Below are 25,467 nucleotides of genomic sequence, written 5' to 3' on the forward strand. Positions count from 1 at the left end.
TCAATTGACCTTATTTCCGTTGATCTTATTACCTGTCACCTACAAATTCGCCTTGATTTATCCTTTTTAAGTAAAAACTATCTAATATTGTTTGTCTTAAATAATTCACCAACTTCTACCATTTTTTGTATGTAAAATCTACCATTATTAATGTTTTTGAAGTCCGTGCTGGGAGGCCCTAAAGGCCACTCGTGGGTTTGAAAGTAATGGAGGCTGGAGCGGTACATTGTGGAGCGGGGTGGCAACTTCTCAAGGCAGAAATATAGACGTTAGTGTCTTTTGAATGCCGCAAGGAAATTGTGTGTTTTTAGAGGCTACTAAATAAAATGATGTATCACTAGGTATTACTCACTGTCGAATCTTTACTGATATTTGGAAAACCGACACTTGGTCATTATCGAAGATAATGGGCACACACTTTACTTCTTTCTGAGCATTAGCCAGTCCTCTAGTTTCGGTATTGCAAGTCTAGCGGCGAAGCCACCATCGAATATATCACTCAATGTCGGAAGGTTTAGCTGCGTATTTGCGTTCATTGAGCAGATGGGGCTGTAAGTACTGGTGGGATTTCCTGACTGCTACCCTTTCTTAAGACACAAGCATCTGACAGTGGTCGGCATAAATGACAACCCAATTTTCCCTTGCTGCCTTCAAGAGGACGAGACAACGGAAAACGTTTTTATTATTATGTTCCACCTTTGAAAGTATTAGGTAGGATGCTTTTGGCAGTGATGTGTTTCGAGACGAACATCTGGCCTCTTTATGATTTTGTTTTAACTCCACGATTCTATATGATCGTAACTCTTAAAATCGATCATCAAATGAAAAAATCTCTCTTACTTAAAATATGTACGAAAAATATATATGTATGTAGGTATATATACCTTCATACATACATTTCGACAGCCGCGCATGTAATGTAAATATGTATTTGTATATTTAATTGCTTACCAACTTTCTCGTCTACACTCTGGCTGAAATTGGCGTCCTTCTTATCCTCACCACCACCATTTTTATCTTTGTCATATTCACTAAAGTCGTCATCAAGCATCGCATCGATTGCGTCCCAATCGATGACGTCGAGTGGCGCATCGGCATCATCCGCGGCAGCGCCATCGCCAGCGGATGTCGTTATATCACCAGTATTCGTTGTTGTAGTTGTTGTGGCAGCAGGATTTGATGTTGAGGTTGATAAGGTTGCAGTTGTTGTTGTTGTTGTTGTTGCCGTGGTTGTATTCGACGATGATGTGGTTGTGATGTTTGTGGATGTAGTTGTTGTTTGTATGGTAGTTGTTGTTGTAGTTGTTGTTCCGTCAACGTTTACGTTTAGGTTAGCGTCGTTAGTTGTATTTGTATGTTTCAATGAGGCACGTTTAGGTGATGTGGAGTTAGCGACACCATGATGGGAATTTGCAAAAGAGGAAGAAGAAGCATTATTAGAAATATTACCACCGACGACGATATTACCAGCAGCAGCAGTAGAAGAAGCACCACCACCACTACCACTCCCACTACTAGATTTCGTCTGTTGTTCCGCGCCGTATGAAACTTCTTTCCCTTTTTGCCTACCTCTACCACTACTACTACCAAAACTAACACTACTTGTATAATTACGACTAGTGTGCGGGTCTATGTAGGGATCGCCGTAATCATCGTATTCGAAATATTCTGGTTGGTCATTTATGCTAACGAGATTACTGCGATCACTGCCCGATTCATGCTGTAACTGTTCTACTCGTGTGCGATGACCACCACCGGTGGCCATCGATGATTTACTGCGCTTCGATACAATCGATGAATGACGTGGTTGACTAGGTGACGACGATTCTGGCCCTGCTGAACGACTGGGATCGCGCTGATCACGAGGATCGCGAAGTTCGCGTTGATCGCGATGTTCACCAATAGGACCCGGTCGTTCGGCGGAGCCTGTGCCGTTCATTGGTGGTTCGCCACTATGTGGCGGCAGCGTAGCAGACGAATGTGTGGCAGAATCCATTATCATAGCGTCGTCATCGTAGCCTTCCACAGGCGAAAAGTTGTGAGCGTTTTGTGCGCTTGGCGGATGCGGTAAGTTGCGACGTCGCTTTTGGTATGGCAGTGCGGCTCCGTAGAGTTTTTCCTGATTAGTGCGTTGTAAATTAAGAGACATATGATTACGTTCGCGACCATCAAAACGGCGTCGGGAATCGTGAAACACAGATGGTGCGACCCCGCGTCGTGTCCATCCCACATCGGAGTCATAGGTTATGGTGACGATTTTGTCGTCAGTAACAAGGAAGTGCGAGTGACTAAGCGGATTGACTTCGTCGACATTGGCACCCATGTAAGACTGCCGAATATTCGTCTCCGAACCATATCGACGTGAGAGATCTTCTAATGTGGGATTATATACCTCATCTTCGTATCTTATTCGACGACGACCCCAACTCTTCGCATGCAAATCGTCATAATCTAAAGAGCGTGATTGGCCTTCATGAAACATTTTCCGCCGATCTAAAGTGCCCGTTGGCACGCCCACTTTCGGCTTCTTGAGAATAGAAGTGGGCTGTGCCTTTGACTCCGCGATAGGCACTGCCGTTATAAGCGCATCTTCGCTTAATTGCCGCGAAAGTCGCAACACCGATTGTGTGGGCAGTTGAGGTGGCGGAGCAAGTGAGGACTTGGCCTTTTTGTGCGCCGTGGGCGTTGGGGTATGAACATGATAGGTGGGCACAGCGCCCAAGTCAATTTGTGGTGCGGTGAAACCGCTCACGAAATGCTGATCCACACATTCGCCGCATATTGCCGGATCCATAGTTGGCAGTGAAGGCTCTGATGATGGCTGATACATGGACAATGACGGTCTACGCAGAAGCTGCTCGGCTGTATAAGGATAGGCGACGGGATGATGTTGCGGATGAGGGTGCGACTCCGCAATGCAAAATGGATTGTCGCAAGCGCCAATAGCAATTCCAGGTGTGGTGAGTGCAGCATTGGTCGATAGTACGACTGGCTGGCTACCGTTCTGGCAGTGGCTGCAGGTGTTGTCGTAATGATCACGGACGTACGCTATGTATGATGAGGGTGACGATGATACGGAATGAGCGTGTTGATGTGGGGAATTGACTGCCGCGGCAGTCGGTGTGGTGAGTGTCGAGCTCGGACTTTGGCGAAACAAGTTGACTACTGGCGAAGTGAAGTGTTGCAAATGATCGTAGAATGGATAATGGCCGGCACCTAGCGGGCTATTACGTTGTGAAACCTTCTCGGCGAAAGGACTGAAAGTGGCAGCATGCGTTAGAAACTCGGGGAAATGTGTGGAATTCTGTATGTGAGGCGGATACTCATGTGGGTGAAATGCATGAGGGTGTGGCTGTGGGTGTGAATGTGGTTGCTGTTGCATTTGTAGTTGTGTGCTGACAGTGTGCGCTGGTGGCGGCAGCGGCGGCGGCAATGTGGGCGGAGGAGTTGGCGGTATCACCGTCACGCCTGTTTGCTCCATCAGTATCAAACCCGGATCGGCGCCCGCCTCGAGCATATACTGATCGACCACTAGATTGCCGCTATTGTCGGTCATTATCAGTTGGCTTGGCAGTTGTGTTGGTTCTTGTAGCTGTTGCTGTTGTTGTAATTGCAATTGTCGGTGTTGTGGTGGTAAAACGTGATGTGGTGGAGTATTTGTCGCGGTTGCGCTTAGCAAATTATGTGGATTGGACGTCGCTGTGTTTGGAGGCGAATCGGCAGCGGCCAACTCTGCGAGCTGTTGCAGCTGCTCCAGCTGTTCGAGCAACAACATCTGCTGTGACACTGTATTGAGGTGAGACGGCGACTGCATTGTGGCATACAGCGATGACGGTCCTGTCAGGCTGGTTGGTAAATAATCACAATCATCGACTTCAATCGTATTGGCGCGATAACGTTCAAAGAAGCCGCGCTCGCGAGCAGGTGCATGGTGGCCGACATGCGTGGTGGAGGCAACGCCAAGCATCGGGTCGGCACCGTACAAAGTGCGCCAGTTGCGTGGCAAGCTTTTGATAGCAAAGGCGGCCGATCGATTGATTTGTTTTCGAATTTCAGTTAACGTTGTGTTCGAAAAGCCGCGCGTGAATTTGTGACGGCCAGGCCGTGTAGGTGTGTGTTCAGTTGTTTTCAATTTTGGTTTGATATTTTTGTTTCATAAATGTACGTTTCAAGTTGTTGTTTTTTATTATTTTGTGTTTGCGTTTGTTTAATCCACATGCGCATGCAAAAATGCAAAATGATCAATGAAGGATCATTTCGAGTTGAATATTGTTTGTTTGTGTTTTTTGTTTTATTTGTTTTTGTTTTAGTTGTTGGTGTTGTTTTCGTAGAATTTGCAAAAAAAGAGCATAGCATTTTTGGAAAAAATTATGTAGATAAGTTGAATGTTGCCAAGTGAGCGGTGTTTGATTTTTTTTTATACGTTTACGTTGGTTGTTGTTGGTTCATGTCAGTTAGTCATTTCGAGTTGTAAAAATATTCAAAAGTGGTTGGTTTAGTTATATGTAGTTTTAGTATGTTAGTGTAAATGATACAACATAGAGTCGTGGTTGTTGTTGATATTTTAAGTAGTTTGTTATTGTTGGCATTCATATACATATAAAGCAGTTTAACATAAAATTAGCGCGCGTCATTGAAGTGAAGTAGAGTAGATATTTGGGTTGAGTTGAGTAGAATTGGTTGAGTTAAGTTGAGTTGAGTTGAGTAGAGTAGTTATGTAGTAGGTATGTAAAAAATAATAAAGAAAAGAAAACAAATTTTTGTTTGTTTTCCAGCGACATATTTAGAAAATGTGTTTGTTGCCCAAATGATGGCAGGGTTGCATTCGGTTCGAATTGTTTGAGAAAACTTCGTTTTCTATAGTAGCTTTTGCTTCAAAATATGTGTGTCTCAAATAAATGTAACCCAAAAATTTGTAAAATAAAAAATAAAAAAGTTTCGATCGGGTTTCATTAAAATCTGTATCTGATTTCGGTCTCATCTAATTACATAACTAATTTAAATTTTCTATCGGCTGATTCTTTGGCAGATTGGAATGGTAATTTTTGTTATTTTTTGTACATTTTGGCATATTGTTTCATGATTTGTTTTGTTTTGGTTTTTTTTCAACAGCTGGTTTTGGTGCAGAATTTTGTTTCCCGGCTGTTTACACAAACACACAGCAACCCAGAACGAAAGCTTTTTGTGGGATACAAAGGAAAAGCCGCTCAGCAGAAGTGCCAAACAGCGGTACTTACCTCAGCCCGCGTGAGCCGCGCGGCCGTTCCGATTGAGTGGAAAAGGCGCTCGACGTCACGCTAACCACCGACTCCATATCAGAATCTCCGAATTCGCCCATGAAGTCCTTGTCGGGTGAGAGAGAGTGACGTGGCCGCACGCGCGTTTCCATCGATTGCAGATCGCTATCGGAAAGGCCTGTGTAGTGGCGTTCCCATCCCCCCATGCCGGTACTGCGGTACGTTGCTTGATGATGCATCTGGCGTGTACGATGGCGGCCGAAACGTCCGCCACCCGGGCGCTCATCGAATTCCTGACCCAGGCGATCGCGTAGCATTGCGCTGCGAGAAGTTTGTGGCACCTGAAAGAACAAACGAATATGAGCGGTCAAGAAAGAAGAGGTAGTGTCGGCACATCTGGGTGACTCGCCTGTGGTAATTGTCGCTTCTTCGGTGATCCCGTCGGAGTGGCTGTTGCGGACCGCGACTGAAAACGGGTCTGTTGCCCTGCACCCGGGCCGATTGTTGCCGCAGCCCCACCCCCCAATCCGCCCAAGGCAGCACCTCCAGCGGTGGCTGTTAACGTGCCTGCTCCACCTGAAAATTGGTGGCCGTACGCTGAGCCAGATGCATCTATTGGAAGAACTGGATAGTCTATGTAACGGTCGTCAGGCGGCGAGAGAGAGCCGCGCCGTGGGCTGCTGCTGCGGTAGTAACTGTGACCGGTGCCGGTCACGCCGTGGTAGCTGTCAGTTGGTGCGGCAGAGTGACTCCGCTGGCTGAGGCTCATACTACCGGGTCCAGTAATAGCGCCATTGCGACGCAAGTAACCTGTGCTCACCTGCTGTGGCCGGACAGGTGAATGAAGTAACCGGAAAGTGGTAGATAGATACGAAAGTGAAAAAATTAAATAAACAGAAACCATTCTAAAGTAGTTAAAAATTTAGGTGAACATTTTCTGGTCTATTAATATGCCTCGCTGGCATTATCCCACACTATACATTTAATAGTTTTAATTATCGTAACTAATATTAAATCAATATATTCGTTTGATTGATTAGCATTAAACAATAAGTAGTGATTAAAAAGAAACATTTCGGTGTGACAGTTCTTAGAAATTTAAAATCAAGCAAAAGTTCTTCAGGCAACTAAATATACATATGTACATTGCTTAGACATTCGATTTTTGTTTAAAATGGAAAATGGCGCAGATGATTCATTTAATTACATAGCTCTACCAGAAATACGAACATAAAAGTGTGGACAGTGGTTTAAAGGCTACTGCAACTCGATATGTGGGAATACTCTAATGCGCAGGCGTAATGATAATGCGACGTGAGTATACCAGGAATTTCCGATTTGTAACTGATGAAAACGACAATGAACGCTGTCGATTTTCGATACTGCCGATATATGTATGTAAAGTTGTAGCTTTAATAGTTTAATTTGATGAATTTCGCTTACTTATGGAGAGCCGAATAGTTGGTTTTCTTTTTTACTTTTATCTTTATGAATTTACAGTTTTCTATCGGGCTACGTTGCACTCCCCTGAAAGTCCCTTAGCAACAACCGTGGTTACACAAAACAAGTTTGTGAACATTGGCTTGGGGTTGTATGAACCAACTGCAGCATAAATTAGTTTGTTATTATATGACATACTTTCGTTTTCTTTACGCAGAATCGAAGTGATCTCGGGACTATGAAAACAGGAAGCCAAATAAATTCTATGGGCAGTAACAATTCGTGTTTTAGGTACATATATCTACAGAATATTCACAAAAATGTGTGCGGGTTGGACGATTTCTTCTAACCTGGCGATACCTCATGATCGGTAACAATTCCGTCTGTTCGAAACAATTTGCCTTGCCAGAAGTTTATTATCGTCCCAGTTTATAATTAAAACTATTTGTGCGAAACTAGAAAGATCGAATCTTATAACAGAATCTTCGAGTCAAGGAATATAGATATCAGATCGAACTACTATTGAAGACTAAAACGGTAAATTATTCAACGAAAATTTGCAAAGAAGTTAAAAAGAAAGGTTGCAACCTGAATGAGTATACACCGCTCTTTGCACTCTTACCTTTGTCTGCAGGAGGTCATACACCAGTTGGAATATTTCTTTATATAAATTGTTTTTAATATATGCAGAAGTTCCCTCAATAGCATAAATGTAGTTAGTTACATTTGTGATGAATACACAGTTAAAAGTTTCAAAATTATGAACGAAGTGATTTATGCAGAATTAGATTCGACAAGAAGACCCTTAACGCATTCACAGGATGTACATATTCTAAAATTTGCTTCCGTCCTTGACCCATTATTTGAAGAAATCTACAGTGAAGTGAACAGTAACAGGGTAGCGTCTACAAAGCCTAAACCGTTCATCCGAGAGAATTTAATAATTTTTTAACGTGTCTAAAATTACCTAATGCATCTGCAGAAGTATTGGCTTCCAGTTTAAAAAGAAAGTTATATTTTTTTCAGGTTTGCAAGGCTTTACTCTGGAAATTGGNAAATTACCTAATGCATCTGCAGAAGTATTGGCTTCCAGTTTAAAAAGAAATTTATATTTTTTTCCGGCAGAATATTGTAAATCTACTTTTAGTTAAAGTGATTGAATTATGTGGACCCCATGCACGTAACGCTAGGTCCTATGAAAGGATTTGTTAAGACGCTATACAAAAAGGCGAATGTTTTCCTTATTTAATGAGAAAACTTTCTGGTCTAAGCACAGAAAAGATAAAGGAGAGAATTTTCGATGGACTTTAAATATTAAACTTAATAAAGGATTCTGATTTCTTAAGTTCAATAAACTATTTGAAAAGACCTGCGGCGACTTCGTTCGGTGAAGTTATTAAAAATTTTGGCGAAAATTTCAGCCAAGTCAAGTACTCCGAAATCGTAAACGAAATGTTGAAGAGTTTTAAAACCTTGGGATGTAATACGTCCATCAAAGTGCACTACCGACATAGTCATCTTGATAAATTTCCAGATAATCTTGGATTCTATAGAAAAGAACAATGGGATCTGTTTTACTACGACCTGTTTAACCTACAGAAGAGAAGTACCAAGGCCGTTGGGATCGTCGTATGATGCCTGACCATTGCTAGAGTATTCAATATGGTTCTTCCACCACTCCTTATTCAGAAATTTCGCGAAAATGAAATTTTTTATTTTATTTTTTTAATGCCAAATTTAAAAACTGCACGTAAATTCAATATATCGGCAGCTGAGATAGGGTATTTGTTGAAATAGGGTGTTCTTTAACCGAATTCTGGGGCAGGGCGTTCTCAACCAAATTCTGAAGTAGGGCGCTCTTGAGTCATTTTCTGAGATAGGGCGTTTTCGAACAGGCTGCCGAGATAGATGTTATCAGTATAAGGTCCTCAGTTAAAAAATAATTATAGTTCCTCTGCACCAAAACCACTGTTGACCAGTGTTATTTCCATCAAAGGTGCTTTGTAGGCTTAGGGAGCTTTTGAGCTAAAGAGCGAAAAAGCCAGATCTTTAAATTGAACTAGTTCATTGGTTCGTTTTTTAAAGGGAACTAAAATTTTTTGTGGCAACAGTCAAATAAAAATGGAAGTGCAATTTTAACACATATGACATCGGTATATGGAGAAAAATAAAAGTGTTGAGATTCTCAGTCTCACCCCCTAGAAATGTGTGAATAGCCTAAAGACTTGAGTATGCAAAGTTTTAGGTCAATCAAAAGAGATTTAGAGGTGGCTCTAAGCGCTCAAAGTTACCCATGTATTTTATATGGGGAAAAAACTATCTTTCGTTGAAATGGTATAGAATCCTTGAATATCAATATTTTTCAAACGGCAAACTCAATTTCACTTCAGGAGACATAAAAAAATATTACCCAATTGGTTATTTAAAATTTGTTTTATATGGACGATTTTTTTATGGGTTCCCCCATTGCATTTCTTCGGGTTTTAGGGGATCCATAGAAAATAGTTAATATTAATAAATTATTAAATAAACGATTGAGTGCTTTTCTGAAAGTCTCCTGAAGAGAAAAAGAGATTGTCGATTGAAAAATAATGATTTTCTACCTTTTCTACGAATAATAGTTTTTTCTCCATATAAAATACATGGGAAACTTTGAGCGCTTTGGTGTTTAGGCTGCACAGTTTGGTGTTTAGGCTGTTCACACATTTCCACTGTAATGCACATGTGTACTAATGGGGGGGGGTCAGCATAAAGCCGTAAAAGGCTGTTACTTAACCATTCAGGAATATTTTAGAGGAAGTCAAATATATGGGAATTATTCGGGACATATTGCTTATATGGATCTTGGTAAAACAAAACAGGCCATGAGAACCTGTAGAAGAATCGTTGATCTGATGTGGAGCCTTAACCCAAAAAAAAGAGTGGCTTTATCCCTGGATCGTTTGTTCAATTGGGATTATTGTGCTCGCTGAATGGTGGACAAGAACACTGAAAAAACTACCACACGACGTTTTAGCACACTGTAAAGGTCGACTTCCTCTCGATCACAGAAGCAATAAGAACTGGCGTTTTTATACTTTCGCTAGAAGGACATACATCTTTATATAGAGATAACCCACAAACGCATAGGAAGGCCTGTAGAGTCAGAGATTGTTCGGCCTTGGTTTGTTTTCCCTAACATATCCCCCTTCTACCACACGAACTACAACTAGAAATAATTCTACTAAGATTTGTTTAGATTTTATTACGGAAACTGAATGTATCTTGGTCCTTCAGAAGGAAAACAAATTAAGAAATTGTTATTTAGATTTAACTTAATTGAAATTAATTGTGTTTATATCTTTAATGACATTTTTTTAAGTCAATACAAACAGATTCAGGTCACTAAATGCGAATGTAAAGTCGGAGCTCAAAACTGTCACACTTTTTATTATAATAATAATAATAATAATAAATTGGCGCTTACACACATGTTAGTGTTTGGCCGAGCTTCTCCTCCGATTTGTGGCGTGCGCCTTGATGTTGTCACACAAAGCGGAGGGACCTACAGTTTTACGCCGACTCCGAACGGCGATTGTATTTTTATGAGAAGCTATATTTCATGGCAGAAATACACGAAGGTTTGCCGTTGCCTGCCGAGGGACGACCGCTGTTAAGAAAAAAACTTTTTTCTATATTTTTTGCGATGTTGCTTTGACCAGGGTTTGAACCCAGTTGCTGCGGACTGGAAGCGCGCACTGCTTACCACTACACCACAGCGGCCGACACTTTTTATTTCTTACCCCAAATCAATAACCGAAAATATATTGAATATTGTTCCATTAGAATCTAGTACCCTATACTTTGGCATATATATATATATATATATTAATTTTCCTTACAGATTTTGCAGCCTTACTAGTAGAAAAATCCTTTGTACTACACATACACTTATGATTTTTAAATACTTTTTGGCTCCAAACCTGATTATGGTAACTTTGTCCAATGCCGGATACCGTACGATAATCACGCGCTACCATACCAGCAACCCGCTTGCGACCTTGAGGTGACATATCGCGTCTCGAACGACGCTCATTCAAGTCAATCTGCAGAATGTTTAAATGTCGAAATTTAAAAATTTTATTTTGATGTCCAATTTTTTAGTTTTAGTTCAGTTGGAAGGGCGTATGAAGTTTTAATTTTTGTTACAAATGAAGGCGGATGAGTTGTGTGCAGCGAAATTTGTTTGAAACGTTGGAAGGTTGACTCAGTTGAAGGTGAACAAGAGAGAAGAGAGAAAATAAAATGAGAGAAAGAGAGAAATATAAATTATCATCAAGCTCATATAACTAAATATATGAGAATTTATACTATTATTCATATAATACTGGATTACAAGCCACGGAGTGGTAAAGAGGCTTTAGAGGAGATGAAAGGAAAGGAAATGGTGGGTGATCAATTCGTGAACAATGCACACTTATAAGGGGCATATATCAAGTATACGGATGTACATAGTACTTATATTGGAAGGGTTGCAAAGTGGTAGAATTTTCAAATAAATAGAGGCAGAGGCATATATTTGTAGTATATGTACAAGTACACAAGTATATATGTTTGTAGAATTTGGCTGGATTTTGAGGTTGAGTGTTGAGTGGATACAGTTGTTCTGTTCTCAAACTGTGGCTCTGATTTATGTATGAAAATCCTTATCAGCTACCAATGTGGATGTATGTATATAGAAAAAAGCATTGGAATGGGATAAACGATTCGTGTCTGTTGTAGGTATTCACTCCCTCGAAGCAAATGCGTGCATAGCTAAAGCAAACTGGGAATAAATTAATGCAAGGCAACACTTACATAATAAAAATCAAAATTTAATTTAAATAGTACAACATGCAATTTGCAGATACTTATGTGAATCTACTATTATTTTGCAGAGACAGTAGTGCAGTTTAAGTCATAAATAGATGCTTTGATTTGAAAATGTAATAAAACGGGTGATATTTCAATAGTTTAAGCAGCAACCGCATTTTTGTCAAATACGCAGTTTTGGCATTTTATGCATGTGTTCTCATTTGATATATCGTTTAAGATAGATATTGTGTTAATTTATTCTTAAACTAATTTAATTACTTAAACAGTTATATTAGCATGTCTTTTATGCTTACAATTAAAACATAATACAAATTTCGATTATTTAGCATAAGTTGGAAATATGTATGTATGTAAATGTAAATACGTTTTTTTATTTATATTTAGTATATATTTATTTGTATGAACATATATTCTTAGCAAATCATACCGGTATTATATTACTTAATGTTTACATATATGTGTATGTATACATACAAAGATAAATATGTTTACTATATACACGAACATATGTATCTGTTGAAGTTGCCGAAACGATCTAAAATTAAATAAATCTGCACATAAATACGTTAGTCGTCGAAATCTGTAAATTCGTTCGGTTAGAAAAAGATGACACTTTCATTAGAAAGAAAACACGCAAGGAAGAGAGAGGCATATACAGACAGCCAGAGTGTTAGAGAAAGAGAGAGAGAGAAAATAGAGACAGCCATTCAAGATTCTGATCGATTGCTCCTATATAAGTGTGCGTCTATCCAGGCGAGAGCGAATGTATTTTACAACTAATAGAAATGTACATACATACTACTCGTACCAAGCTTCAGTTAACCAGTTAAAAAAACATGGCTTTGAAGAGAAAAATTTTACACAACATCGATTAAATAAAGGAAATTTTATACATACAAACATACTTTTGCAAACCGTGAATTACAAAAAATTTTAATTTATTTGTCAAAAATGTTATGAAATGAGTTTTCATGTATAAATGATATGAATTAATGGACAATGCATCAGTATTTTCTACTGATTCTTTAAAGTCTCTTTATTAGAGAAAATAACTCCATAATCATAAACATTTTAATGCCTATGTACTTTGCGCATGAGCATAAAATGTTTCTGGAGGAGAATTGAAGTTTTTTGAAGGTGGTGTAATTCGAAAAACTTCAATTTCAATTTGTAACCTGTGCAGAATAACTTATGGACTTGCTTTCAATTGCCTTAAAAAATCCTGATTATTTCCATAAAAATGTAATGCAAATGCTTATTTAACGTTCATTAGATCGATTATAAACCTGTAGCTGAGTTGTGTGCCTTACTCGAAAAAAGATGAATAAAAGTTTTCATCATAAAGAGCAGAAATTTCTTTATTTTATACAAAATATCCTCGAGTAAGACCGCATACTTTGCAAACAAATATATAAAATAGCGGTGGCGTGCATTAACATGCGCGGAAAATGCGCCTACGAGCGTTGTATCCTTTCTTGGGAAGCACCCACGTTATTACTCTCTCGAAAAATAAATAAATATACAATTTAAATAAATGCATCTACATCCCACTAATATATTCAAATATTTTATTAAAACTTATTTGCTGATTAAGGTAACAATTTATTTTCTTATAAAAAATTGTAGTTAACAAATTATAATAGGGGTAGAGAATACCCAAACCCAAAACCCAGGTAAGACTTAGAGAATACTCATAATATGAATCATACATAAATACATACATATGTGCAAAGTATTTAAATCAAATATGCAATTTAAATTTCCAAATAAAACAATAACACATGAATAAGTTGAACATATCGATTACCGAAAAATTTTACGGTAGATTTGGCACAAAATATTTGTATTGCCATTCCGAATTGCGTTCTTGATGTGCTCTGCAATGCAATCTGGACACAATAGGGGTATTATCGAAGTCCTGCGAAGCACCCCTTTTAAATTAGGTGTATTCTCGAAGTCTTGCAAAGCCCTTGCACGGTGCACGGATTGCACGGTTTGCACAGCTGTCCCATAGGAAAGCCGGTTTTTACCATACAATCCATGTACCGTGCAAGGGCTTTGCAAGACTTCGAGATACCCCTTAACTTAAAATGTTTGAAAGGACTTAAAGAGCACATATCGCGGTTTATTAAAAGAAATTGGCAATTTGAGCGCCACCGAAATTGTATCAATTTATTAATAAAACTACAGATCTAGCTTTTGAATTTGTTTAAATTATCAATAAGTCTTATAAATGTACTGTAACAATACATATATACTGACAATTATTTTTTGTTTCAAAGCGCATTTGAAATAGTAAAAATTACATATTTATGCAAAGTACACTATTCCGATTACACTGTGAGACAAATGGTAGGGGTCAGTGATCGGGAAGGGTTCAAACTACCGGGGAAAGTTATATCGGTAAAAAAGAAGTTATACGTGTCCCGGCGTTTCGCTGGGTCACGTCTAGAAATCGAGATATATATATAACTATCATATAGGGGAAATTGTCACCTTTGGTGGTCTTTTTTGTCCGATTTTGTGGTATTTTTTGTCCGATTTTGCTCAAACAAATTTAAAAAAATTAAAAATTACAATTCCTTTAATCTGTTCATATAACGTTTTTCTATATAATCAACACTTTTAAAAAAATTTAATATTTTAGGCAAAAAATATTTTTTTTCTTCATACATTTATTTTTACCGGCAAAACTGTTGATTATATAGAAAAACGTTATATGAACAGATTAAAGGAATTGTAATTTTTAATTTTTTTAAATTTGTTTGAGCAAAATCGGACTAGTGGTTCTCGAGTTATGTCAAAAAAAGACCACCAAAGGTGACAATTTCCCCTATATGATAGTTATATATATATCTCGATTCCTAGACGTGACCCAGCGAAACGCCGGGACACGTATACTTTTTTNTTCCCCTATATGATAGTTATATATATATCTCGATTCCTAGACGTGACCCAGCGAAACGCCGGGACACGTATAACTTCTTTTTGACCGATATAATATTTCCCGTTGGTTTCATCCCATCCCGATTTTGACTGTCGCATAGTGTTATCGCCACTGCTAGCCACCGCTGCACAGAGGGGTATTTAGCCGAGTTATGCGGCCAAAATTATTTTTATGGATATTTCAACTCGACATGTTTAGAAAACACGTGTTTTGACATATAGAATTGAAAATGTTTAAAACCAAGTAAACATATGTTAAAATATTAACAGGGTTGCCACCTGTTAAAAATTTTGTTCAATTAGTTAAATGAATTGCTGCAATATGGTAAAATTGCGGCAGTTTAGGTAAAAAAAGGGTGTATTCGAGGTGCAATTAATGCGGCGGAGTTACTCTTTTATGAAAGAGTATCACGTTCTACGCGAATTTTGACAATCAGTTACTCATCATTGGCAAATCAAAAGCAACATATAAATTTTAACTGCGCAATTTCTGCAACTTTTTAGAAAAGTTTAAGTTGAGCATCAGCAACAAGTCATCAGGAAAGCAACAAGTCTTCAATATTGCGGTAATTATTACGTAGCTCGAACGCACCCAATGTAATAAAACTACATTTTTGTAATAATAACAGTCTTATTTATTGTTAAGAGAATTTCGTAAGTATTAACTTGGAGTAAATTAGCGTCCTCAATTACTGAAATATCGGAGTTTTCGTATTTTCAACGCATTTCTTTCCATACCAAGTGCACCGAGTTTGGTACAAATTTATAAATCGGTTACCGAGATATACATCTGTGGTCAAAAGTGCGCTGCGCCACGACTATTATCCAAAAAATTATAATAATTTTATTTAATGCTAAGAGGTTATTCCAAGCACCGATTTAGAGTGAATTAGCTTCAGTGGTTATTGATTTATCGGAGTTTTCTCGTTTCTGTAAACNCATACCAAGTGCACCGAGTTTGGTACAAATTTATAAATCGGTTACCGAGATATACATCTGTGGTCAAAAGTGCGCTGCGCCACGACTATTATCCAAAAAATTATAATAATTTTATTTAATGCTAAGAGGTTATTCCAAGCACCGATTTAGAGTGAATTAGCTTCAGTGGTTATTGATTTATCGGAGTTTTCTCGTTTCTGTAAACTACCGTTATATGAGAAGTGGGCGTGGTTATCGCAGTTATGTTAGATATATCCTAAGCAAGACTCGTACCGAGTTTGGTACGGATTAGTGAAGCGGATACTGAGACACAGCATTTCATCATAAGTGGGCGGGGCCACACCTNCTACCGTTATATGAGAAGTGGGCGTGGTTATCGCAGTTATGTTAGATATATCCTAAGCAAGACTCGTACCGAGTTTGGTACGGATTAGTGAAGCGGATACTGAGACACAGCATTTCATCATAAGTGGGCGGGGCCACACCTACTTCCTAAAAATTTAATAATAATCCTATTTTGTTCCAAAATTTTACTTAACATACTAATTTTTAACAATTTGGATACAATATTTACTGAAATATCGTAGTTTTATCTAAATTGACATTTATCTAAATTTAAACGCTTGTATACCCAAAACTATTTCTTTAATCATCACTTGTATAACACCAATGTAAAGGAAAACAAATGTTTATTCCGAAATATGTAATATAGTTGGGTTCGCCTTACATTCCCACAGATCTCTAGCAACAGGACCGAAAGGTCCTAGAAAACATGACTTTTGCTAATATCACGAAAACTATTTATTTGTTAAATTAAATGGATTCATATTCTAGTTCAGCGGCCTCAAATTTATCTAAAAATTTTAATTTTCGTGCCAAAATAGATCTAAAGTAGTATTACTATATACTAGTTGTGTTTTTAGATTTTTCTATGTTAAGAAATACAACTTATCTGCCGTTTTCTGCGGACAGTCTTTTCACACTATATTAGCCAAATTTTTAAGCTTTCAATTGAACAACGAAAATAACGCGATCTCTCCCGGGGATACAACAAATTCCTTAATATTCACAAAAATTAACAAAAAAATACTCGTTGAAAACCGCTATTTTCGCTACATTTAAATTGAACTTTTGCTTAATAAAATTATTAAACAAAAATTTACCCTCAAATGCACTATTACCTTCTGTATGCGGATCCATCACTACTTTTGAAGAATATAGTGCAGAAATCAAAATATTAACTTAAAACCGTCACGATCTTTCTAGAGAGCGAAAATTTATTTATAAGCAGCGTTAGAATATTCTGTTTCCGGTCAACGGTGAGCGATCGCCGTGCAAGTTAGAAAAGTGGGGGGGACTGGGAAATGTTATTTGGAATGTTCTCTATCGAAAGTGACTAATTTTTTAAGTTTTCTCCAAAATTTTGTCAAATTGGTTGTTGGCCGCATAAATCGTTGAAATACCCCTATGTGCGCTGTTAACAACAAAAAAAAGGTAACTATGCTATAGCCAAAGATATTTACATTAATAAAAAATCGGCGGATATTTTGCGCTTTTTATAATTAATTGTTAAATTTTTAAGAAAACGCGTGTGAGTATATGAACATGTGCAATACACGGCGTATGAGTAACCTTCCTTCTGGTCATATTCCATACAAATATGTGATAGGGATAGGAAGGAATCCCATGCAAATGCATGTTTTTATTGGGCATCTTCAAATGGAAATTTTTAATTTATCTTTAGGATCGTGAGATTTCCTTTAAAATGTCATTCAATCGTAAGTGCATATCTTGTAGTAAAAGCATGGTTTTGCACATTATTCAAAAATGGCTGTTTTTACTTATTTATTGCGTAAATCCTAGTATATTTAACAATAAATGCATGTTGTATTTGCATATTTTTGCTCTTTTGATTGGCAACCATTTAAATTTAGTGCGACATTTCTTGACAAAAAATTATTTGTAATTTTTTCCAAAAAATTCATCTGAACCAATGTATTAAACTGTCAATGATTCTATTTACACAAGATTGTAATGATGATGAAAATTGCATAGGAGTTAATACAGTTTTCAATTACAATTATTTTCGTTAATGAAATTAAGAAATTAAATAAAAATAATCTAATTGTCATAAGTAAGATTACCCTGAAACTGATGGAAGGTTTTTTTTTTGTTTTTTTTTAGTTTTTTTCTTCCGATAATTAAATTATTATGAAAAAAAATAAAAAATATTATAAGAACTAAGAAAGACTAAGAAAAATAAAAACGTGGGGTGTTTTATTCCTGTAACCTCCTCTAGGTAGGCCTTGAAAATTGAAGTGTGACAATTTGCATGCTAATAACAGGTTAAATTTTAAAGAAATTCTTAAAATCAATTTTTTCCATTTTTGTAAAATTAAATGAATTTATTAAAACACTTTGACGCAAAAGCCACCACTTAAATTTTTTCAATTAAATTCTTATTTTAATTTCCTTAAATAATAAAAATTAAATAATAAAATTGATAGATAAGTAACCCTATTCAAAGACATGCTAGTGTTAAAGCTTGTTCAAACACCTTCCGTTTGATACCCATATTGTGATAATTAATTTTTTTTTAATAAAAGTAATTATAACTTTTTAGAAAAGTGGCAACCCCACTTCAAAATATATTTTTTAATCTCTTCAAACGGTTTTGGTTTTACTCTACAATNACTGTCAATGATTCTATTTACACAAGATTGTAATGATGATGAAAATTGCATAGGAGTTAATACAGTTTTCAATTACAATTATTTTCGTTAATGAAATTAAAAAACTAAATAAAAATAATCTAATTGTCATAAGTAAGATTACCCTGAAACTGATGGAAGGTTTTTTTTTTGTTTTTTTTTAGTTTTTTTCTTCCGATAATTAAATTATTATGAAAAAAAATAAAAAATATAGTAAGAACTAAGAAAGACTAAGAAAAATAAAAACGTGGGGTGTTTATTGAAGTATCCTGTGGAGCCTTTGAATAATTATGTATAAGTTTTCTTATATCTAGCAACTCTGGTTTTTAATTTTTTTCCAGAAACTTTCCACAGAAAACACAAAGAAGCAAGGCAGAAAATGAAATAAATCCCTACAATTTTTAATACGTTCAAAGCTGTTAAAATTTCAAAAAATCGAAAATACTTGTCTTCTAATTTTTGGACACCTGGTACTTTTCGATACCTTGGATAATAAGCTATACCATACAAATATTTGTTTCTGATTTTTTTCACGTTTAAATAGTCAAGCAAAAATTTTGGCCACTTTTTCAGTCTTCTGGCCCACTGTGCATTGGACAAGTTATTGTGATTTCTTGAGTGAAGCATTCATATGTATGCATGTTTGGTTAAATGAAGATATATGACTATATGACAGTCGGGTCTACGTAACCGGAACGACCCAGATTTATATCTGGCCAAGGACTGTCACTCCAGCAACACTCCCCAAAAATCCTTTGGGGAACTTTTATGCTGCTACAACAACAACAACAGGCCAATTGTGGATAGCTAGATAAAAATGCAGGCTTTTCCTAGATATTCAAAATTATCAAAAAAAAACGCGATCGAGACTGACTCAGAACCCGGAACTGGTCACATTACGTTATTCGCCGCCAGACTTTAATTGTGTTCATTTTAATGTTTAAATAGCAAGGAGTGGGGATAAAAAACTTGACCATCATACATGCATACATGTATTCATTTATATGCAAGACAATCGTTTCTTTACTATACGCACGGAAGCCAAGTGGGACCAAGTCCTTGACCAGCTGTCTTTTCTTACCAACAGCGGGATCCGTGTTGTTGTTTTTAGATCATAAATATCAAAATTCGAAAATGTTAGTCCCAATNTCTTACCAACAGCGGGATCCGTGTTGTTGTTTTTAGATCATAAATATCAAGATTCGAAAACGTTAGTCCCAATAGTAATGACAGGCTATTTGGGCTTCGATTAGGGTTTCTTGAGAACATATCCTCGTTCGATAAATCTCTCCTAAACCTGACGGAACGTAACTTTGATGCAGACAATAAGTTGAAATTCCATTTACTCAGGCAATTCTTTACAGGTAACTGACTAACTTGAATAAAACCAAAATAAGGAAATCTCAATACTAAAAGGGCTTTGATAGGGCTACCTTTTCTAACTATGTCGAACGGAAAAGATCTTTTATTTAAAGAAATACTTCCCCCCAGTGCATCGCGGATTTAAATAAAAAACATCTAAGGTGGAGACACGGGACAAAATATTTAATCACGATCCTGCCCATCCAGAAATTAATTTTTGAATTCCCGAACCTTCCCATCTCGACATTTTTCAGAATTGCGCTCAACTGCTGCGCCTTCTGAACCTACCCAATACTGTTGAAATTTGTGTAAAAAAAGTATTTACATAGGTGAGGTGAAAGTATGCATTTATATATGTATGTACGTATGTATGCACATTTTGTGTATATTAATGTATATGTAATTGTGATTGTTGCAAATAGAGCCCTTTGTACTAAAAATAATTTCCGTGTTTAATTTTCAAAGATGAAACGTGATGCGTGGACTGTCGAGAATTTTTTTGTCGGTTACCTCTGGTGGTGGACTTGATGAGCTGCCCAGTGAGGATATGCTTGCGCCATCACGTCCCGGCGTCAGTCCATCGATGTCACATTCAGACGTCGTATCGGAATCGCTTAGACGTGACGTTGTGCTGGGAGGTGATAAATGATCTGTCGGTGTCAAAATCATAATGTCCGCTTCATTGTGGTCGTCCTGATGCAACTATGATGGAGTGGGAGAGGGAGGAGGAGGAGTAAATAGTAAGTAGATACAGCAATACGGTACTTACACATATACAAGTATATAAGTACATATTTCCTTATATGTATGTACTATATTCAAGCGTGTATGTACAAGTATTTGTGCGTGAGAGTGTAAGCACTTGCACGCACGAATACTCAACGAGCTTTAAGACTGGTTTTCACTGTGTCATATTTTGATGCCAAAATTTGGCGACATATTTTGACAAACAACTTTATCTCCTTTATCCAGACTTTTACCGATGATATTATGACCCAAATTAATCGATAAACAGCTTTCTGATGCCATTTGACAATGTGTTTTCTTTTATTTGATGACAAATGCCACTGAATTTGACGTAGTGAATACCAGCCTTTATGCTAGTGCCAGTTTCAGCTTGGATGAGAGGAATATGCGTGACAGTTTCCAATATTTACTGATTTACTTGTGTTCCTCAATATCATAAGAAATAAATCAATCAATCATGCCATAAGAAAATGTTTCTTGTGAAATTTTATTTAAGTGTAGGTTAACTTTGGATTGTAAAATTTTCTCCATCAAAACCAACAAACCATGTATAAAAGTATTTATTTTCTCTCTCGTTTTTACAGGTTTGACTTATATTCGTATTTTTTGTGTATGTAGCTTGCAGGGATCGTTCCTTACCAAAGGCGTCCAAATAAATATTTTTTATTTGGAATATCAGAAACGTTTGGGGGTTTCTTTTATTTTTCCTGTTAAAAGGAGCATTTCGTTGTTATCAACTCAATTCTGACTTGAGCCATAGGAATTTTTTACTAGTTTTGAGATAACGAACTATCATTGCTAGGCAAAGTTGTCGTACTTTTGGGGTATGTATCTGATAGATATTGGAAAGCCGGTCGGGTTAAAAGAGGTTATGTGTCTGGCAATCTCTCTCTCAGCACCCTTATAACGCAAGGAACATAGGACCACCTCCGGTTTAGAGCGCTCACGTCTTCTTTAGAAATGAGAACTATAAATACACTTGAAATCTGCTTCCAATAAAAAATGACGATAAAGTGCCGTTAAGCCAAGAAAATAAGGCAAAACATGAAGACCACAGAGAAGCGTCAAATAAGCGTCTAATTTGTGTAGAAGTATCGTTCGTTTCTTATGGGCTATCTACTTTTTGCTTTTTTTCGCTTTACTCGTCGCTTGTGACGCCGCTTCACTATGTCCTTAGCCTTAGAGCGAAACGGGCATTTTCTCTTTAGCAGCCAGATTTTAATAGGTCACTTAGTTTACTCTTTTCGAACAGGTATGCAAGCATTATCGTTACTCGTTATTCATAAGGAAAAAAAACCCTCCTACATCACTATCGGCAGGAATGTATGTAATAACATATTATACATAGCTGTGTTTGTTAATAGATAGATAAATACAATACATAGGAGTTTGTAAACGCGAACGATCTAAATATTTAAGCGCATTTATTAGGTTTTAGACGTTCTCTTTATAAATTCTTTGTTTCCGATTGTAAACACTGACACTCAACATTGCTAACATAGCCACAAGTTACCAAAAAAAATTACAACAACAACTTATAAATTCACACGTACGAGATACGAAGTGTCCTGATGCGGTTGAAGATGATACCATTCCGCCTCATCGTCGAGCACATGATGAGCCAAATCAATGACCACTTCGCCGATGAAGTCATTGGCACCGTAGCGCACGTAATCCCACAGGGTTACCTGCATAATACATTTATAAATATTAAGACCAGGCAGAGCGTGAAAATAAAACGATCAGAATGAAAGGATTTATAAATTTTTTGTCTTGAGTTTCGAATTTCCGTTACGTGGATTTACGTACTTCGAGTAAACGGCCGGTGAGATCGGATCGTCTTAGGCCCGAGTAAACGAAAGTTTGGCCCCAGCGCGGTTCGCAAGTATTCGCTAAAGTTTTGGTACGTCTTTTTGATTTTGTACCCCGATCGGGTAGAAGGAACACCTAGTTGTGTAATGGGGAAATTTAATATGTTTACAGTTGGAATTTTCCAAAAACTCGCAATATACAATAGGGCTGTTCAGGATATAGTGGAAATGGTCTTGGCTTTGCATTTGGTATTGCATTTGTAATTTTTTATTGCCTTCGACCATGGCAACCGTTTGCATTTTATTGTCGAAATATGCATATGCAAGATCATTTGCACAAGATCCTGAACAGGCCTAATATATTTTGTAATTAGGTTCATTTGCTATTTCCCTGTGTTATTAGAGTACGTAGCACTCACTTTTGCATAAGGATTTCGTGCGGCGCCACTTTGTCGCAACGTCAGACCCGTTGCGCAGACGAGCGTCACTATCAGCTGCAGGGTATTCTGATCGTAACCGAGTTTCATCTGAAGCCGGCCATCGACGGCCATGGGCAGAGTATGCGCCACACCCACCGTGGGCAAGTGGTGTGCAGTGGCATGTGGGTGCGTGTGCGGTGGCGGTGGTGGCTGGTGACAATGATGGTGGTGGCTCGCCGTCGTTGTGGCTTGTGAACCGGCTGTTGCTGCACTGGCTGTGTTCGCGACGTTCGGTACCAGCCGTTGGTGTTGTGGTTTATGCTGCTGCGTTGAGTGCTGCTGATACGTTCCGGCGCCGCCGCTGTAGCCACGTTGCTGCACATTCGTTTGCCGAAAGGTGCGCGCGCCCCCGGTGGTGGCGTGGAAATCGGGCGAACCGGGCGATGTTATTAAAACACTCGGCTTGTCGCAGTGGATGTCGATGGCATCGGTTGCAGGTGCTGTTCGAAGAAGGTGGTAAGATTGAAAAAGTAAGTATGTATTAAAATCGGTTTTTCTAAATAACGGTGTAAGGCATTACAGAGATTTTTCGCTAATAAACTAATTTAACAATTATATGCGTTAAGTAAACTTAATACGCCAATCATGATTTGTTTTTGGCTGCAAACGCACTCAATAACCAGTTAGTTTAATGTGATAAGTGTAGGACTGGTAAATCGTGGAGTAAGAAATTAGATTTTCATTCTTTTACTTAATATGCAAAAAATGTTCACTATAGTTTATTCATTAGCTAATGATCAAGTATTTTTCTATATTTGTATATATATACAAGTACACCCTGTTAAAATAATTTAGCTTGATCTGTGTACCTTTTCGTGAATAATAACGTCCGCCGCTGCTGACCACAGCACTGTTAGCAATGGTGCTTGTGAGATTTTGGCTGTTCAAGGCGGTGTGCGGCTGTTGATGGCCAGCAGCTCTGCGTGCTGCGTTGCTTCCTGATACTTTGACGGTCAAGGGACGTGAAACAACTAATTCCACCTGTGCATCCAAGCGGCTTTCGTCGATTATCTGGTAAACTTCGTCCGCGCACTTATTCCGTAGCGCTCGACCGTTCCATTCAATGATTTCGTCGCCTGATCCAAATGAAATATAAATGTAATGAGAGAGAGATGCATGCGTAAAAGAAACAAATACATGTATCTAGAGATAGATATGTATGTATGTATGTAGTAGAGTAACAAGGGAGTGGTGATAGTCTCAGGTTCAAAACATACTGGAGCGACGGGAAAAGCATGACCAGAGCATCGATTATAAACGTGTATGCATGTACGATTTGCTCTTCACTATGCGCGCTCCCATTGAACGAGCACGTTTATAAGTTCCCTGCAAGAACAGTGACTATCATTTGACAAATCATTTGAGTGGCAAGACTGATAGAGATTTCTGTCACTGGCTACAAACAAGTTTCTATCAAATTCTAAAGGGCAGTGTAAAAAATCTGATGTAAACATTTGTGTACATGTGATCTTCCGTCTTCCTCAAACTTATGTCCTTATTTAATGGTCTCTTTTTAACCAACGCAAAATTTGCAAATGTGTTAGTAAGATAAATGAGAATGTGTTAGTTTCCATCACACAATTCTTGTAGGGTTATAAATTGTAACTAACGCTTTTCTCGCCGCTCCAATATGTTTTTAGCATTAGTGTATAGAAAGCGAAAATAATTTTTTGCTTACTTTAAGCTAACCCTAAGTTTTAATCTACCGGAAACCGGAAGCTCCTTTTAATCGTTATTGTATTGCTGATGGAAAGCGCGCGATCAGGGAGATGGAGGTAGAAATTATCTTTTATTAAGAATCATTTATTGACATAGGCCACATCAAGTTACTGCCGTCCCTAAATTGAGCGATTAGCGTTGCGTTTTATTTGACGTTTTCTTATTTCCTCTCGTTTTTTCCTCAATTCCTCTCTTACTTTTTGTCCTCTCTCTTTCTTTCCACCTTCTACATGCAACTTCAACACGAAACGATGCTTCATACAAATTGTATGTGCATGAGGTTTTTAGACAGTTCATTGACGCTTGACGCGCCAATTTAGGGATGGCAGTTATCTACGCACTTCACAAGCCTGGTGTGCGAGGGTGAGAGAAATGTGAGGAATGCTGATAAATCTTTGTACCACGTCGACGTGCTCAGCCAATGCTTACAATAAAGGTACCACCTCTGCATGAACTTAAGCAGAGTCCATGTTTGGCTTGAAGGTCGTAGCGGGTGGAGTGTGTGCGATGGGTTAAGCATAGAACCCTTGACCGTGGTTGGGAGTGCCAACAAAGTATTACTTTAATAAGTTAAGCGAGGGGATATTTGAGAATTGCTTAAAAAATGCATATCGCCTTATGCATACGTGTGCCTTGGTGTTCGCTGAATTTAGTTTTGTACGGGAAATTTGCAAATAGACAAGAAGCGTTAAGAATTATGACTTAAAGAGGAGAATGGAATTCTAACGTGTGATTTCCTGTGCCGATCACTTGATTTGAATCCCATTAAAATATTTTTAGGCTAAAAGTCGGATCTCTAGTAGGCACCTTACCTATAAAAAGGAATTCTAAACTGATTGCATGAGCTTATGGGACATCCATTTCAAAAAGATGCGAAGTCATTGTTAAGGATAACATTTTCTATACTTAAAATTGAGCACGTCCCATTCGCTTTGTGAAGATCCTAAGGGGTAATTTTTGTTATCTCAAACAAATAATGGAAATATGCTTTTAGAAGTAAAGATATCAAAATAATTTTGGGTGAAAAATTTAGATGTTAAAGCATGCAGCAATTAATGGTTTTAAGAATAATGATTTGGTACTGAACTCGAATATGGTTTTGTTGCCGAGAGCTTGTTTTTCGAAAGTATCACTTTCAAGTCTCCAATCGCGCATACGAGCCTGTTTTTGAGGGAAATAAAACTAATAAAATTTAGACGTAATATTTTATTTTATTTTATTT

The 25,467-nt window shown here is 37.7% G+C and overlaps 2 protein-coding genes across 8 annotated transcripts in view; both read right to left on the reverse strand.

Moving 5' to 3' along the window:
• The window catches only part of LOC108361698 (uncharacterized), a 78,874-nt gene that overhangs the window by 42,468 nt on the left and 10,939 nt on the right, over nt 1–25,467 (reverse strand). For 3 of the 7 annotated variants that reach the window (XM_017614397.1, XM_017614394.1, XM_017614392.1), the window contains exons 1-8: nt 22,467–22,630; nt 22,046–22,183; nt 21,790–21,924; nt 20,000–20,191; nt 10,640–10,762; nt 5,647–6,060; nt 5,238–5,578; nt 952–4,007 (exon numbers count right to left, since the gene is read on the reverse strand). In XM_017614397.1, the coding sequence (XP_017469886.1) occupies nt 952–4,007; nt 5,238–5,578; nt 5,647–6,060; nt 10,640–10,762; nt 20,000–20,191; nt 21,790–21,924; nt 22,046–22,183; nt 22,467–22,598 (4,531 nt within the window). In that variant the 5' untranslated portion in view covers nt 22,599–22,630. Of the gene's footprint in view, nt 1–951; nt 4,008–5,237; nt 5,579–5,646; nt 6,061–10,639; nt 10,763–19,999; nt 20,192–21,789; nt 21,925–22,045; nt 22,184–22,466; nt 22,631–25,467 lie in introns of those variants that run through there. The other 4 variants (XM_017614393.1, XM_017614395.1, XM_017614398.1 and 1 more) reach the window with 4 other exon arrangements.
• Nucleotides 25,275–25,467, reverse strand: part of LOC108361700 (uncharacterized) — a 17,132-nt gene continuing 16,939 nt past the window's right edge. The window contains exon 6 of the mRNA XM_017614401.1: nt 25,275–25,406. Coding sequence (XP_017469890.1) covers nt 25,275–25,406 — 132 coding nt within the window. The remainder of the gene's footprint in view (nt 25,407–25,467) is intronic.

This window comes from Rhagoletis zephyria, unplaced genomic scaffold, assembly GCF_001687245.7.
Source record: "Rhagoletis zephyria isolate East Lansing unplaced genomic scaffold, Rhagoletis_zephyria_1.1 Rzeph_scaffold_00818, whole genome shotgun sequence".
In the NCBI taxonomy this organism is placed as follows: Eukaryota; Metazoa; Arthropoda; class Insecta; order Diptera; family Tephritidae; genus Rhagoletis; species Rhagoletis zephyria.